The sequence below is a fragment of the Melospiza georgiana genome, chromosome 2 (assembly GCF_028018845.1).
Source record: "Melospiza georgiana isolate bMelGeo1 chromosome 2, bMelGeo1.pri, whole genome shotgun sequence".
NCBI classification, from domain to species: Eukaryota; Metazoa; Chordata; class Aves; order Passeriformes; family Passerellidae; genus Melospiza; species Melospiza georgiana.
In genome coordinates this window covers 65896028-65913793 of record NC_080431.1, presented here as the reverse complement: position 1 = coordinate 65913793, position 17766 = coordinate 65896028, and the positions used below count along the sequence as shown (strand labels likewise).

Sequence of the window (17766 nt, the reverse complement as noted above, 5' to 3'; positions counted from 1 at the left end):
TAGAGAACTGTCATTCTCTTCACAGAAAGATCGAGCTGGACAATCCTGAAATGTGGTGGAAGTTATTTACTTACTTTCAAGAGATGCCTCATGATGCCTTAGTTGTGACTACTAAATCCATAAGCAAACTCATTTCTGTTCTGAATTAGAGAAATGCAGAGTATCTTATGCCTCCTAGTTGCTGCTGAGCCTTATCTTTGATTGAAGTGATTAAAGGCCCACGTGCAGCTAAACCACTTTGGAACCACGGCACAGATTTTAACGAGCAATCTGCAAGCTCACAACAACATCACCCACCCCAGCAGGATCCAAAGGCAGAACACCCACAGAGGAAAACTGACCACCACTACTTGTGAAAAAGAAAACCCGAGGAAAAAAAAATGCCTGAAAATGTTCCAGATACACATCTTGCTTGAACTGGATTAATTGAAAACAACAATACTGTATTAATTTTGAACAGCAAAGAATTGGCCTTTTAAAAATTCTTTTTGTTTGGTTTTGGTTTTGTTTAGTTTTTGGTTTTGTTTTCTTGGTTTTTTTTAATTGTCTTGGACTAACAAAAATCTTGACCTGCCATTTGCATTAAACCTGGAAAAGTACTGCCTTTCCCTTTTTGAGGTTCTTTTGATCTCAGCTAGATAAAGCAGGGGACTTTCAGCCAATCCAACAATAGAGGAGGTTTCCAAATGAACAATCATTATTAACAGAATGGATTTTCAACTATCAATCTGGACTAGGAGCACAAGTCCTATTAAAAAAATGTGGAAAACCATCCAGAGATCTTCCAGTGTTCGCTGGAATTCCTCAGAATAAGTTTTCACAAGACCAAAATTTTAGAGAAGTTCAGGGCTTTTACTGAAGATCAGTTTGGCTGATAATTTAGAGGGAAAACAAGAGAACTTTTCTGTTTGTCCATACATTGATCTTCTGAACTTTGTTTACATTGTCCTGGAAGGACTGGACATACAACACTGTAGGACAAATACTGAACATTATTTTATATAAGAAGACAGTGCTCATCTAAAGCTTTAGCATAAAAACCAGATAAAGTGATTTATCAAAGTGGGGGGTTTATTCTGTAAATATTGATTCTTTTTTTTTTTGTTGCCAAAAAAGTCAAGAAATGCCTTCTTCCCACTTGTATAACAATAAGTTTTGATAGGTAGAATGTATGAAATATACAGTAACTTCTTCTGAAAAGCTATCTAAGCTCACTCAGCTTACAGTATGTGGAATGTAATTATCCAGAAAGTGAAATATGTATAAAAATAGGTAAAATTCCTACAATATTTGTATTGAGTCATAATTCCTCCTGCCAGGAAGGTTACAATAGCTCTACAGTATATGTATGAAATGCTTGTTCATAAAGTTAAAAAACATCATTACCTTACTGAAGAACACATTAAATACAGGAATGCATAATCAGAACTGACTCTCAATTCTGCTTAGCTGGTGCAAATCTACAGAGAACCATCATCCTTTCTGCACAAAACAAGACCAACCTCTAATTTGAGAGTTGGGGTTTTGCTTCGTTGTTTTGTTTGCCATAGAGGGGCCAGACTGAAGTTTATGAAAGAAATTCCTCTGGAAGTGGAAGTACATTGTTTAATATTTTTTCCCTATCTCCACTTTGTTTCCCGACAGCAGTTACCCACCTTTTGAAATGATTATTGCCTGACATTACATGGAGCTTTTACTGCCTGCTCAGAAGGCGGCAGTGAAACACAAAGAACCTCCAACTCCCCTGTCATGACCCAGTTCTGGGCTTGTGCTTTTTTGACAAGTCTTTGATCTGCAGCAGGCCTCATAGGCTGGTCTCCCGGAGGAACATGGTGCCGATGTTGTAAGACACCTTTCTCACTCTGGCAGATGGGACGGAAGGTTTTGGCGGCTTCTGACCACTTCTGACCTCCAGGAAGTAACAGATCCCAGGAATTTCCTTTGGAAAGTTTTCTGGAAGCTCTTCACGGGAACGAGGGATAAAAATAAAATTTTCTTCCTTTTTCAAAAGCCTGGAGAAAAACAAAACACAGGGACACAAAACACTGTAAAACACATTGCAAAAATGCCTCTTTGGAAGAGGTGGATCCTATGTGCAACCTAGTAAAAAATACGTTTACACTGTCGTGTAGCATATAAAGAAATTCTAAGTCAGGATCCTCAGCTGATCAATATGAACTTATCATCATTAACTTTGAAGCTTCAAGGAGCTCTGTTGACTAAGATCAGCTGAAGGGATGGCTCAAAAAAACATTCTCTGAAAATCAGTGTCAGCATTCAGAAAATAATGTACCAGAAAGAGAACCAAATTCATAATGAAAGTTGTTCAGAACACATCATTTGGCTTAATTAAAACACTTTGGTCTGGCAGAAATTAACATTTCAGAGCAATGGCTACCACCAGGTTTCCCACTGGAAGGCCGGTATGAAGGTGGCAGTGCTTGGGAACTCTCCCAGATAAAAGCAGGGAGGCCAGTTTGGGCATTTACACTCAGTAGTACTTTTTTCATAAATTGGGTTCAAATACAGCAAATCCATCTTCAACAGCAGAACTAAATCTGACACTATTCACCAACAGTACCCATGGGTTTAATCTAGGCTATTTGGCTGGGTCAGAATGGGATCCAGGTTCCCTGGACTGACAAAGCCATCTCCTGGCATGCCTGCTCAGCTGGCACAACACCACAGATCCCACTATGCTGCCTTCTGCCATTTGCCGCCTTAGAAATCTCTGTCTGGTTAGACCTGAAAATTTAGGGTCTAACCAGTCTTTACTGGACTAGCTGGATTTGTAAAATAAAGGAAGTAACTCTAGACATTTTCTTTTTGTTTCCAAAGTAAATTAAGTTAGTGGTATTCAATCCCTTGCAGCATTGAAAAGAGCAGTTTTGAGACAATGGCAAATTCTGAGCACAGTTGGATCTATAAAAGCATTCTTCCTCTTTTCCCTCCAAAAATATTAATTCTTTCTCTCAATCAGTTTGAAGCTAAAAAACATAATTGGGAAGAATTGTATAAGTTTCCATGGAATTTTGTAATAGGTAGATTATTTAATGTCTGTAAAGTTGATTTCTGGAAAGCAAATGAATGAATGAATCCTCTTGCCAGGGGAATTTTGCAGGATTATCAGTATATGCAATGGCACTTCCTTTACAGAGTATTTTTTCATGAGTTTTTTGCATGAGACAAAAGTAGGTAAGCTCATTGACATATAAAGGCAATTTCTTTCCAGTTTTTTAGTAATCACTTAGTTATAAATCCAACAAAGTTTGTGCCTTTGGACTTCTGTGGAGAACTTTATTTAGCACGTAGTTTGAAAGTCCACATTGTCAATTTTTTGATCAAAATACTGAATCTTTTCTAAACTGCATGAATGTTTGTGGAGGCCTCTACAGAGAAGCTTCTCTGTTAATCTCTGCAATGTTTGCAGTAAATATTTTGTGTGCCCAAACTACAGGCTTAACATACTGAAATAAGTCTTCTCAGCTTCCCAAATTAGATTTCTGCATGTAACAGCTGAAATCTTAGAACTTTCTGAGCTAAATCTGTAAGCTTTCACTGTAGCCACTCTTCCCCACACTGACTATTCACCATGGAGCATCCTGCCTTCCTAAAAATCAATGGTTTCCTCATCAGAGTCTAACATCAGGTAATTTTAATGACAGTTACACAAATCCAAAACTTTAAAGTGTAATGTAAAGTATATCTACATTATTTGAGTAAGGTCAGGGTTGACACTAAGATTAGTTGGTATTTTATACCATTTCCTCATAGAAAAAAAAGCGCAAGATATTAATTACCCATCTTATTTTCACTTGTTTTGTGAATTGTAACTTGGTGACAATTAAATGCTCCAGGACTGATAGACAATTAGTCTTTTGAAGATTCCTCCACTGCTGTGGCTTGTGATAGAAAACATCCTGTATTAGACGCTTGAATCAGCCTCTAAACCTTGGAAATTGTCCAAGCTGGCCTTCATTGGGAAGCATGGCAGGAACCCTTTGTTACCAAATGTTAATGGAAGTTACTTATGATTACATTCTATCCTACTTACTTTACATTGCTAAAAGTAAAAAAAAAAAAAAAAAAAGAAAAAGAAAAAAGAAAAAAAATCTGGCTCATAGAATAATCCTATTAAAAAGATTTTCATCATGATGAAAATGACCTCTTGTTAGCTTTCTCCTAAAGAACAGGTTCTTCAAATTCCTTAAATAATATGTTGGTCCTGATACTTGGCTTCCCAATCTGAGAGTAAGATCAAAATTCAGAAATTACCTCTGATTTCTTAAATCTTTTTGCATATACTAAAGAAACAAGTTATCTGCAAATTCTCAGTGCATATCAGCAAAGATATTTTTCTGCAAAATCTTCCCTCTAACTTTTAGGCCACCTGTGATGTTAAAAAGAAATCAATAGCAGTTGATGACCATGCCCATTTCTAAGTTTACTGAATTCCTTTTTATGGGAACAAAGAACCCCAAAAGATCCTTGTGCCAAGCAGGTGAATGAGTAGAGCACATCCTTAGGGATGGGCTGACCTTGGCTGGACACCAGGTGCTGACCAAGCCACTCTGTCCCATGCAATCCATTTTTTGCACTTGCTCTCTGGATCAGGAGAAGATCCAGTGTAAAACCTTCTGCTCTGGAACATTTCCTGGGTGCTGGCACCAGTTCAGGTTGGTTGCCTCACCTCACAGACTGCTCTCAGAGCACTCCCTTCTGAACAGGACAGGCTGCCAGTTGTGAAAAGAACAATCTACCCTGACAGCACAATCTTATACTTCACCTTCAGGAAATTATGCTGCAGCTTTAACTGTATAAAAAATGTCCCCAGATTGTCCCATATTCTGAGAGCTCAAGCTGAAGTTACACAACCTCCGCAGTTCAGGAATATTCATATAACAACTCGTCTGAAAATATCCCAAAGCATTTATCTTAGCTGTATTTTCTGAATCACTTCTGTGAATTTCCCTGCAGGGCACTATTGCAAAGGATATTTTTATAGTAGGTTTTTCACAGGTTCAAAATTCTGGGTTCCACTCAAGTAGCTGGATACACAATTTACAATTCAGAGCTCAAATTGTGCAGGTCAAGGTACTCAGGCATTCTTATAAATTGCCTGGAATTAGGTCTGCCCTCAGCTTGTCTTCTTCAATGATGTTTCAGGGGAGGAAGAATTTCTTAAACAGTGATTTGCAGTTGATTAACTTTGACACCTTCTCCTCCTAACCTGAAATCTTTCAGAGTTTTTAAAATTCTTTTTCTGTCCCTTCCTTGCTGGGAATGCTCTTGCTTTCAGACAAAAAGAGAGAGTATCTGAGAATTATCCTATTTTTTTTTCTCTTCTGCTCATTCATTTAAGAAAAAAAATAAGGATATCTGTGTGTGAATGAAAATTGGGATCGTACTTAGGGGGAATCTTGAAGAAGCTTTTAAAAGCTGTAGCTCTTTCTTCACATAGATGAAATGATACAGCAATTATATTTTAAACTATCTTGGCAAGAAACAGTCACATCTTCATCACAGTTTCTATATTCAGAAAACCATAGAATCACTGAATATGCTGAGTTGGAAGAGACCCATGATGAATATGAAGTCCAACTCTGGCTCTGCACAGGATCATCCCCAAGCTTCTCACCATGAGCCTGAGTGTGCTGTTCAAACTTCTTGAACTCTCTCAGGCTTAGTGCTGCAATCACTTCCCTGAGGAGCCTGTTCCAGACCCCAGCCACCCTATGGGTGTAGCACCTTTCCCTGATATCCAGACTAAACCTCTCCCAACACAGCTTTGTGCCTTTTTCTTGACTTCAGTCACAAGACTGAAGAGATCAGTGTCTGCCCCTCTGCTTTCCCTTGTGAGGAAGTTGCAGACTGCAATGAGGTCTCCCTTCAGTCTCCTCTTCTCCAGGTGGAACAAACTAAGTGACCTCAGCCACTCCTCATACAGCTTCCCCTCCAGACCCTCTCCCACAGTTTAATGTCTTTTTTATATTGTGGCACCCAGAACTGCCCCCAGCACTGGAGGTGAGGCTGCCCCAGCCCAGAGCAGAGCAGGACAATCCCCTCCCTTGCCCAGCTGGCCGTGCTGTGCCTGATGCTCCCACAGTTCCTGGCTGCCAGGGCGCTGCTGGCTCATGTCCAACTTGTCACAGACCAGGACCCCCAGGTCCCTTTCCACAGTGCTTTTCTGCAGCCTCTCACTCCCCAGTCTACACAAGCAGGGTAGCCGTGTCCCATGTGCAGAATCTGGCACTTGCCCTTATTAAACTTCAATGGTTCTTATGGCCCAGCCCTCCAATTTGAAGTAAGAAATGGTGATTGCTCATCTCTCCCATTTGAACTAACAGAGACTTGCTGTTGGAGAATTATTTGTTACAAAGCCCTCTATACTGAGTGCATGTTGTGATGATTCTTTACTCCCTCCATGCCCACAGTTTTCCCCTCCGTCTCTCAGAGATGTCAGGCTTTTGTACTTTTCACTGGATTGCTGAATCAGAGCACAAAAGCACCCACTCAGAACTAAACTTCAATGTGAACTTTTCTTTAGGAAAATTGGTCTGTATAGACCAAAACTGAACAAAAGTTCTAAGAGAAATAAAATGCTCTACAACAAAGGAAACTATGCACTGCACTCCGAAACACAGTAAGCACCATTGGCCAGGTCAATCTTCCATAAAGCCTATCTATCACGGGGAGAGAAACAACAAAAGAAAAAGATTCTTTCTGCCTTAACTCTAAAAGTACTGTAAAACCTTTAGTTACCCTTGTTCACATCTGCCCATTAACCGGTATAATTAGGAAAATCTAATTTTAATGGCTTTCCAAACAGGCTATGAGAAGACTGTCTCCTGTTGGACTGCTGCTCGCTTCCTCAGTGGCAACAAGTTTTATCCTTCACCAACTGGGCATCTTCTTGATAACATAAAACAGCTAATTTGTTTCCATATGAATACAGATAATCAATTATTACAGCACTCACTAGAAATTTTGGAAGGCTGCTCTTAAAATACTCTGTATAAACATATGAATTTGCTATTGTAATGCTAAAAAATCAGTGCACTTGGTTCTAAACTTTAGCAGGTTTGAATTTCTCCCTTAGTTTCTGTGCATGCTATAAACATAGCGAGAATGGAAAAAAACAACCCTGACCACATCTCTACCTAATTAATTTCACATTGCATTTATTACTTTTTAAACTATGAAAGTTAGTGTACTGGTGTCCCTTCTTCATATAGGCCAACTGTGGAAAGGTTACGAAAGGGCCGGTCATGATTTTTAATGGAATATATTGCAAACCACATGCAGCTAAGCATGGTGATTGTCCATCTCTGACCTTTAACACTTTTTTCCTCACTCACCTAAGCAAAAAGAATATTGGTTTTCTGCTCTCTGTTTGGGACATCAGAGGCTCAGTGCACAGGTTTGCTACTAAAAGGCCTCAGGCTTTACAGTGATGTAACAGTACTGGCGTCAGGACCTGCCTGGATTTTTGCAGGCCTGAGCTTTTTGTAGTTTGAACAGCTGCGTAGCCAACAGATGACTTTTCTCTAAAGATGTTTTAGCTTTAGATCAGCTGTGTGGAACTGTGGGGTAAGATACACTGTTAACTACTGAACAGTGATCTAGCACAGCTATCCTGTGTAGAGAGAACCTTGAACAAAAATACAGTGTCACAAAGCACAGCACAGACAGACAACAGAGGCCCAAGGACCAGCATCACAAAACACAGTGATCCTGGAGGTGCAGCCTCACAGAAGCAGGTGACACTGGGAGCAGAAACCCAAGAAAAAACAGTGTGTTTTGACTATGCTTCTAAAATTAGACTAGCAATAATTTTTTGTGCCTGTGAATAGGTTGTATTCCCAGTCTGTCCAAAACTAAATTGTCTGTCCACCAACACCTCTTGAAAATATACATGGTGAACTGAACAACATAAAAGCAAGCAGTTTTTTTAAAGGATGCTGAGAAACAAAATCTGAAATAAGGCTCTTGGGAGAGCAAGCCCATTGGTTTGACCATAGGAGGCAGAAAAATATAGATGTAGAGATAGCCATAAGCTGTAGAAGAAATAATACATATAAATAGATATAACTTGTAGGAAAAAGAATTTGATAAAAATAAAAATCAATAAGGAGTTTAAAGAAAAGCCTAATTTTAATTTAAAATCCCTGTAAAGAGGGAAGTATAGAAACATTTCTTAATTACATAAAACTTCTTTCATACAATTTTCTGTGAAAGAACTATTAAAAACCTACATCAGTTTTAATCAATTTTAAAGGCTGAGGAGCAATTTATGCAGATGAACATACAATGACCTCACCCAGCTCAATAGTGAAGCACATACACTCTCTCCTAAATCAAGATAAAGATGTGGGATACAGGCTGTTCATCTTTGTCTAAGCTCAGGTCCCAGATGCATTGCCCAACATGTGATAATGGAAAGTATCTGTACCCAGCACTGAGTGCCAGAAGCACATTCTCCAAAAGAGAAATACATACTGCAAAAGACTAGAGGTAGAAAGAGGAAAAAAAGAATTAATTCTTAAATAGGAGTTACTTGACAAACAGAAGCAACTATGTTTACCTGCTTTTGATAACCTCTTAGAAATCCCAAAGCACTACACTGCAACACTACTAGGAAAACAAGACAAATGTGGGCATATTATATTAATATCTCATAAATATAATTTTTAAAGGCTGGAACAAAAATCTAAAAAATATTTTATTTCTTTCCTGTGCTGAAGAGTCTCATTAATCTTACTGTGCTTTCTTTCTGACTGTGGAAAATAGGGTAATTCTATTCAATTCAGGATAATGATGATTCAAGTACACTTATTTTCCTATCCTTTTCTGTCCATATGTTTATACAAGCGACCAGTCTGGGATGCTCAACTTCCTCTCCAGTTTCCACATTTCTTACTGGAAGTTTTACCAATGCTATTCCAGGGATTTAATTTCACAATGCTCAGTGCTTCAAAGCAAATGGGGATCTGTGACCCTTGCATGCAAAGACCTGTCTGAGTCAAGAGAACAGGATATTTCAAACAGAAGCGATGCTTCAGATTAAAAAAAATGCAAAATGCACCTTTGTAAAAGTTGTTGTTTCACACCTAGTAGAGCTCTGCCCAGGCAGGTGTAACTGGAGCAAGATTGCCCCAGGCTCACTGCTGCTGCTAAGCAACAAACATCACACCTTGTACTTATCATTTTAGACTCTGATTCTTACTTAGGCAGATTACAGGCTTGAAGGGAAGTGTCTGTAACCAATAATAGGTATTCTGAGGTGTGATTATTATTTGAATGCTGATGACACTTTAGGATGCATAATCTCTTTACTGTAAAATGAAAGCTGGTAAGTATTGGATGTGTTTCAAGCTTTATAAAAGTTTGCTTGCTTTATAAAAGTTGAATCACAACTTCCATCAGGGCTGTGATGATAAATGCCAGTAGTTTCATATAATTGAAAATTCTGTTGTTTTCATAATGACTGCAAAATCATCTACTTTGGAAAACACTTATTCTTAGATAATAGAAATATTAACAATAGCAGTATTAACAAAGTGCACAGCAGCAGAGTGTGATCAAATAGAAGAATTTAACAGAATATAAAGTCAAAGAATATAAAGTCAAATACAAATATATTTTCAGTTTGTGATGAATCACTTCATTTATACACAATAAATAAATGCTGATACAAATTATATTTAAGAAAAGTTATATATGGATGCATCAGATCACTATTTTTGATTTGGACACCACAAGGATATTATGTTAAATCTCACAGATCACTATCTTTAGAAACTCTGGATAAATCTTTCCCTTTGAGTATTTTGTAATTGCAGTCTCTTCTGGCCACTGTTTCAACAGCGCTATTTCTTGACATCTTCCCTGTTTGTTTTCAAGCTTCCAACTATGACAGAAGGTATAGTTTGAAATCAACTTTTCAAGTTGCTCCATGTACATCAATTTTATTATTTCACATATTTTCCAAAGCCTGTAATATAAAATTTTTCCTAGCTTCATCATCACTACTTTTAGCCACTCATTTTGAATGATACCTGTATTTTATTCAAACATATATTTTCTTTCCATTTCTACTTTCTTCACCTGTAACCATGTGTCTAGTCGGTTACTTCCACTGCAAGTTCTCTGAATCAAGAACTGAATTTGTTTAGCATGTTAACAGCAGATTGTTTACTGAGTACAATCACACAGATTAAAAATGCCAACAATTTCGTATTTTGTTGTGTATTGTTTTGCAATTTTATGTTACAGCATTACTACAAAATCAGTTACTTTTCTATCTTCCCTTTTTGAAGCAACAGTCCACACTGGTAACTGTCTGCAAGGTAAGTACAGACATGAGGGTCTTAAAAGGTGAAAGTTCAGCAATCGTGAAAAAAATAGTCCTATTCATACTGGATTTCTAGGATTAAACGGAAGTGAAAAAAAACAGTTTTGATGCAACCTGAGAGATATGCAGGGTGAGAAGATCTGACTCAAGTTTTGGTGCCTAGGACTTAGCAAGAGCACTCTCCAAGGTGACTCACACTTGACCTGCCATGGTACGAAATGCCCAGTGGCAGCCGGGCAGAGATGAGACACAGGTGAAGAGAAGCCATCTTCTCTGTGCCAGAATGCACTAAGAGTCAGAAAATGGGCAGCACAAACCCACAGATTTCTAACAAGCTCCATACACAGACCCTCAAACCAACTTCCAGAACAGTCATTTAATCAGCAGTGTGATGAAAAGAGTCACAGAACCACAGAATCAATGGGGTTGGAGAGGACCTTTAAAGCCCTTCTAGTCCAACCCTTTTGCAATGAACAGAAACATCTTCAGCTAGATCAGGCTTTTCAATGGCCACAAATTTGTGTCTCACAGAGGAGGTGATGGTTTGGTTATCACTCATAACCAAATTCAACACAACTGGCACTGTGCACTGGTACACAGAAGGTGACTCTGGCCCCAGCATGAAGAGAGTTCTGTGCACCATGGGTCCCACAGCTGCTCTCTAGTTATATTTCCATAAAGTTGTTTAGCTCACCAGTTTCTGCTCTCAGGGACACAAACATGAGCAAACGACACCATAACCCCAAGTGAAATCAGTCTCCTGAACCACATTTGTGAAGTGCTAAGATCTCTTTTCTGAAAAAGTACGGACAGAACTTTCAGAGTATCTGGAAAACTATCTGAGGCTGGAGAGCAGCATTTTATAAGAAATGATCCTACCCAAGAGAAGTCCAGCTCCCTGTCACAGGGCCTTGGTCACCTTTTGCCAGACCACAAATCACACATGGAAGGCCCTGCTACTGTGTAATTTTTGTAACTGGAGCATAAATGGTAAACAAAATTATGGTGAGTGTTCAAACCAGGTTTTAGAGGCTTCTTTCTATCCCATACTGGATGACCAAGAGTCAAACACTGTAGGATGTTGTGTATGGAAGGTCCCAAAACCAATTTATTTTCAAATGATACCAAGCTCCAAACAGAAATTTCCTATATATTTATTGAATTTATTTTTATTTAAATGAAAATATCTTCTGTAAACAATAATAGATTGGATTTGGATAGATTTGGAAAATAACAGATTGTCTTTCTCTTGCATGTTACCAGACAGCTGTATGAATCGATTTCTGTTCACTTTATGATACAAACCCTATTGTTATTCTACTTCTTGTTCCATGTGTTACACTGGCTTCATTCTCAAAATATGGTCTCAAGTGAATGGACATTCTTCAGAAGAATGTCACTTTATGTATTAGTTTAATTACTTTTAACTTTACTTTCTGACTGATTCACATTTTAGCATAGCAGACACTTCAATACTTGGTTGAAGAAATCCCATTTAAAATTTTTATTTACATAGTAGCTATGGGGGAAAAGATTTGAGATCCTGAATAGGAAAAATAAAAGAAAGAAAAGTAATATTGTTTGAGCAACTATGTAGATATTTACCATACAGTCTCAAAACCTTACTTCAGAAAATTACTTCAGATACAGAACACTGGAAGATTGAGATACCCTGCCAAAAAAAAAGTGAGTGCATCAGCTGTACTCTAAGCAGTAGAAATTCTAACAATCAAACTGTCAAATCTGAACAATAAGGAACACCTTTTTTATTTAGGAGCTGTTCCTCATAACCAGATTTAATCAAGCCTTCTTTCCATTTGCATAATTTCTTCAAAACGCTAGGGATAATGCTTTGCCATTTTCAATCTTTTTTCCTACATTATAAGCATGCTTCTATCAAGTGCGTCTTTACAGTGCTAAATAAGAAATTTTGTCTTCAAGAAAACATTAAATCTCTTTGTAATCTCTTGGCCTTACTGGCAAAATACGACTTCCTTCTGAGACAATGGGAGTGTGCTTTCTTTCATGAAAACTGTGTTTAGCAGGTGGAACCCAAATCCCCAGTCAAAAGCTGCAATAGTGCATAAAACTACCTCACTTTGGGAGATATCTCCCACATCTTCTCTTACATATTATTTTTAGCAGGAATGGCAGGCTTTTCTGTTGTGCTTCCTTGCCTCCAATGCCTGACTTCTTTGCACACTCTGATACAAACCTGCAAACAGAAGACAGACATCCCCACACAATGCCTCCTTCCTCTGTCCCGATGCCCTACCAACTTTCTGTTGAATTCTGTGTGTTGAGGACAGAGCATGTTACAGGAACTGGAACTGGAAACAGGCTGGAACAAAAACAACAGGGAAGAAAGGGTGAAGAGGACTTACTGGTACGTGGTGGGACTGACGTTGATGCGGCGTGGGTGACTCCCTGACTCGAACTTGCTCGCCAGGGTGACGTTGTTCCCAAAGAGGCAATAGCGCGGCATTCTCACACCGACGACGCCGGCCAGCACCGAACCTGAGTGAATGCCTATCCTCATCTGGAAAAACACATGAGATCCACGTCAGGCTGCCTCTTCTGGGCCACCAAGGGCAATGTCATTAGCACTCAGCTACAAGCAACCCTTTCAAATAAAGAGTAAACTAAAGAAGAAAGAGTGAAGTGGAAAAAAACCAGACTCTATTCTATTCTTCGAGCTTAGATCAGATGCAGTTAAAAGAAAGAAGAACAAAAACATTATTATCTTTTCACTAAAACAATTTTCTTCTGTGCACATTTGCTGGAGACTGTGACAGTCAAAATAGAGATCATGAACAGAATAGGTTGGGATCATCCAGAACTACTGCAACATCAGCCATCTAATTACACAAATAAATAAATTACAGAGGTTATTTCTGCCACCACTTCTAACACAGGCTTTGAAGTAATAGCCAGTTTTTCTCAAACTGGCAGGAAGAGTAGTTAAGTTTTATCTCCTCCATATTTTTCTTCCAAACTCTTCAAGGTCTAAGGTCTTTATCACGTTGTCAGACAGATATTGCAGTGGTGAGCATGCTGAAGACTGAGGCACCAATGATTTTAAAGGTAATTGTATCCTTCTCAAAATAAGGAGGAATAAATCCCCAGCAAATTAAAAAACCCATGCGACTACTTCAGCAATCATTCCCTGTAACTGTCTGAGATCTGGCAATTGCATAGACCTGTACAGCTCAGAGTCACCATCCAAGTTTCCTTCAGAATGAATAATCAAAGATTTATTCTGCATACATTTTAGCTAACAATTGTGTTTGCCAAGAAAATGATTTTTACAGATAGGGAAGTTTTTTCTCTTGTTAACTTTATAACAGTTAAAAATTAAAAAGAAGATATTTATATCTTCTGAGGATACTCTTGCTCATAGCAACTGGACTGCTGCAAAACTTAAGGTGAAGGAAATAAATAGCAGCTACTAAGAGGGTCTGATGGGGTAAGAATGAGTGACTTACCTAACACCGTACTCAATATGGTCCTTTTACTTACTTAACTCACAGTTATTGCACTGTCCTTTTGTCCATCAGTCCCGAATTTTTTAATAAAACATACATACGGACTCAAATACAAATAAAAAAAAAATCATTTTTACTCCTTTTTTATGTAAAGAAAATGCCAGCATTTGATAACATTGGTGTCCATATTATTATATGGGACCCCACATAATTTCACTGACTATGGTTCTTCCCACATGCCCAAGACTTCCATCATGCAGCTAAGCACTCTTCTAATTTTGTTCCTCTCCTATGCGTCACAGACAATGGGTTCAGAATTATATCTGCTATACAGTAAGCTCCTGCATAATCTAAGGACATGTTCTGCATTTGATACTACTTACAACATTCTCACAGGAAGCCTAAAACCCTCAATCTTCACAAGAAGATTGTTAATTACAGACTAGGTTGTTTGGTTTGTTTGTTCCTCTCTCCTTCTTTTTTCTTTTTTAAATCTGTGAATAAGAATCACTTTAGTGATTCTTTAAGTTAAAAAGTTCACTTGAATCGAACTTTCAAACCTTTACTATGGTTTGGAGGGCAGACACAGAAATCCTTCAAATCCTCTCTTCCATAGGGCTGGGAAGCATCCACTAACTTAGTTTGCCTGCTAACATTTGTGCAAATTCATAACACTTGGGTTATTTTGGTCATCTTTTGGAGCAATAAGATTTCCTGCTTTTGCTACAACATACATTTAAACTCCACTGTCCATTACCAGTGGACAAAAGTGCTCCTGCAGCCATGAGTTGGGTAAACAGCTGTTCTCCCTGTAGGTGAGGTCAGTACCTGCCCTCAGTGAAAGACTATGAGCAGGAAGTTTTGCTCACACAACAACGAGCATCCTTTCAATAAATAATAAACAACCTATTTACAATGTCTTGTTCTTGTGAGATAGGAGGTGACGTAGTCACTTTGTACATAATTTTAGGAACAGAGCTAATGAAACTCATTTGTTCCATTGCTACTCTGCATGTTTATTTAAAAATCACAAATTAACTGTGTGCTGTGACCTCTTCCACAGTACATTCAATCCCATGTAAAGGCCAGATTGAAACTGTAAGGAAAAGTATTAGCCTTGTTTTCCTCTAAAAGCACAGGAATAAGAGTATATATTAGAGAGGATGGAAAATATGACAGCAAAAAACATACTAAGGAAATAAAATTTGCTTTTGCAATATATGCAGTGAAAGCTGAAGTTATTGTTGGTTGTTTTGTTACTTTCATTCTTTCCTTTTCATTGCTTCCTTTTATATGGCCACATAGTTTTTTATTACTCAGTGCTTCAGTGGCAGACATGAGAGTTCTTCTGTACTATCTTAAGAGATTTTTAAAAAACACTTGCTCCTACAATTGAAAAAGGTAGATATTGTCTCACAAATACAGGTTAAACTGCATAGAGAGAGTCAAAACCTGAAGTTTTCATTTGGTGGAAGAAAGTTGATGTAGGCTTTCTCAATAAAACTTAGACATAAATTACACTATGAATGGTTCACAATAAAGCTCCACATCTGCTTTATTATATAGCTCTCTACAAGAAAAGAGCCTGCAAACACTGATGCTCTTGTCATAAAGTATTCCTTTGTGTGCCTTATTATACCAAGAATAACCATTATATTGGTCCTATAGTACTTTTTAGAGAAATACGTTTACTTAAAAGTGTCTTTTCAAGATTTTACTTCATTTGCAGATTCGTTGTTCTGGTCTTTTCCTCACAGAGTTGAAAACTGTTGTGTTAACAGCCTCAGGCTCTTTTTTACAAAGAAAAAAAAAGTGTGATCAAATTATTAACAAGAAGGGACTTACTGGGGCACATCAACCTTTCACATTACCTTTGCAGTAAAGAAAATCTGCCTAGACCACACAACTTAGAACAATACCAACAACAGTTACACAAATAAAGTTACAGTTCCCAGACTATATTGTACATGTAGCCCTTATCAGCGCTCTCTCACAACAGTCACCATTAAATATTAAAAATAGCACAGAAAGTGAAAATGAGGTGGCAACACTAGGATGCAATTTTTGTCTATCATAACTGTTTATTCCTTTAAATATACGTGTACTACAAATTATACATTTATTAACTGTCTTAAATGGAACATTTTTAATAAAATGTATAGTTTTCACCTGTACCAACTGTTCCTTTGTATGTCCTTAATTATTTGGCTAAAGATAATAGGGAAGTCTTAGCTGAGCCAAATTCAGATGCATTGTGCACACAAATGGAAAGGTGACTCTTTGGAAACTATCACAAAGAGAGGACAGCTGTGAAAAAAAACAACCAGTAAATATCATTCCTCCAAGAGGTAAGGAACAGTGAAGAGACCCACAAAAGCCAGACATTTCTAAAGCATTATCCTGGAAGGCACAACGGCAAAACCGACACGAACAGGTGGGAAAAATACTGAGAGACCTGTGAGAGATGTTTTAGATGAAGAGGGACAACTTGAAATGAGTGCAATGAAAAACAAGAAAAAAAGATTAACAGATCTGATCTCTGCAAGAGCTGTGGTAATACTGAAGTGGAGAAAAGCTGATAAGTCAGAGGTGTAAAAGAAAAGCAGCCTGCATTGACCAATGCAATGTGAGAGGAAAGATGTGGCTGTGTGTGAAGCAAAAGAAGCTTTCAAAGCTTGTATTAAGAAAGTAGCAGTATTTGAATATTTTTTACTGGATAAGGCACAAAGAGCAGAAATTTCTAATACCTGAGTGACCAGAAGGATAGTGATTTTGTTTAGCAGAGATAAAGAAGATTAATAAAGAAAGATGAGAAAGATGAGAAGCACTGGTCACCATCTAAAATGAGCAGTGGAAATGTGCCAGAAGTGGTATCAGTGAGAGCTGATAGTGCAGACTAGACTGCAAGAGGAAAGTCAAGAACAAACAGGAACAAGGATGAACAACACAAAAATATTTTTCTTTTTCTGAACTGAACATTCTGTTACTGAATTCTTCTGATGTCCCAAATCTTAAAAAAATGTATGTTACTTCTTTACACCTCCTCATTGCCAAAGCATTATTTTCCTCTTTTATATCCAGAAGAACTGGGGGTTTTGCTTTGTTTAGTTTTGTTTCTTTTTTTATCTGCCCTTCAATTTCAATTACTTGCAATTGCCTGAATGCCTTCTTAGGCACAATACTGAAAACTATACTCTTACATCAAAATAAAGCCTATTCCAACTGAGATAAGAGTAAATGCAACACTGAAAATTCTAAACAACCCATCTAAAATTAACCTTATAGGCAAGTGGCAAAAGTATTTTAATAACAGTAAATGAATGCAGTGGCATGCCTGAAGTAAATTTCATCATTGCTAATTTGCTTCTTAATAGCTTTTTCTGTTAATCAGTACTCTCAAAAAAAAAAAAAAAAAAAAAAAAAAAAAAAAAAGAAAATCCAGTCATTTTCATTACGGTCAAAGCTCTTGAGTTTTTTCTCTTTTGAAACCTTTTCGAAAAATGTATTCTCCTTCCTCTTTCTGTATTTCTCCACATAATTTTCAAGACAAAAATTAAATGCAAGTGGAAAGACAGTCTGAGAAGTAGCACTTGGCTACTCAATAATGTTTTTGAAAACCTCCTCAAATCCAAAATTTTTTGACCAATATATGTTTGTGTATTGATAAGCAATAGAATACATTAACCTTATTTCTCTTCAGTCAAAACTGAGACATTGCACTACAAGATTTAAAACAATTCTTTATTAATTAGACCACAGAAAAATCATTCAAACTGTAATGATTTCTGAAAGGAAAATTAAACAGGTTTCAAATTATTCCTCAAGCTTCATATGTACATGGTGCTGTGCAAAAATATTTGCAATTTTTGGTATGGGCTTACAAATCTATTTTAAAAAGCATAATTCATGCTTTATTTAAAAAAAAGA

General features: G+C 37.6%; 1 protein-coding gene across 1 annotated transcript in view; it reads right to left on the bottom strand.

Moving 5' to 3' along the window:
• Positions 1-512: 512 nt before the first annotated feature.
• The window catches only part of GUCY1A2 (guanylate cyclase 1 soluble subunit alpha 2), a 136448-nt gene continuing 119194 nt past the window's right edge, over positions 513-17766 (bottom strand). The window contains exons 7-8 of the mRNA XM_058019172.1: positions 12739-12893; positions 513-2012 (exon numbers count right to left, since the gene is read on the bottom strand). Coding sequence (XP_057875155.1) covers positions 1805-2012; positions 12739-12893 — 363 coding nt within the window. The 3' untranslated portion in view covers positions 513-1804. The remainder of the gene's footprint in view (positions 2013-12738; positions 12894-17766) is intronic.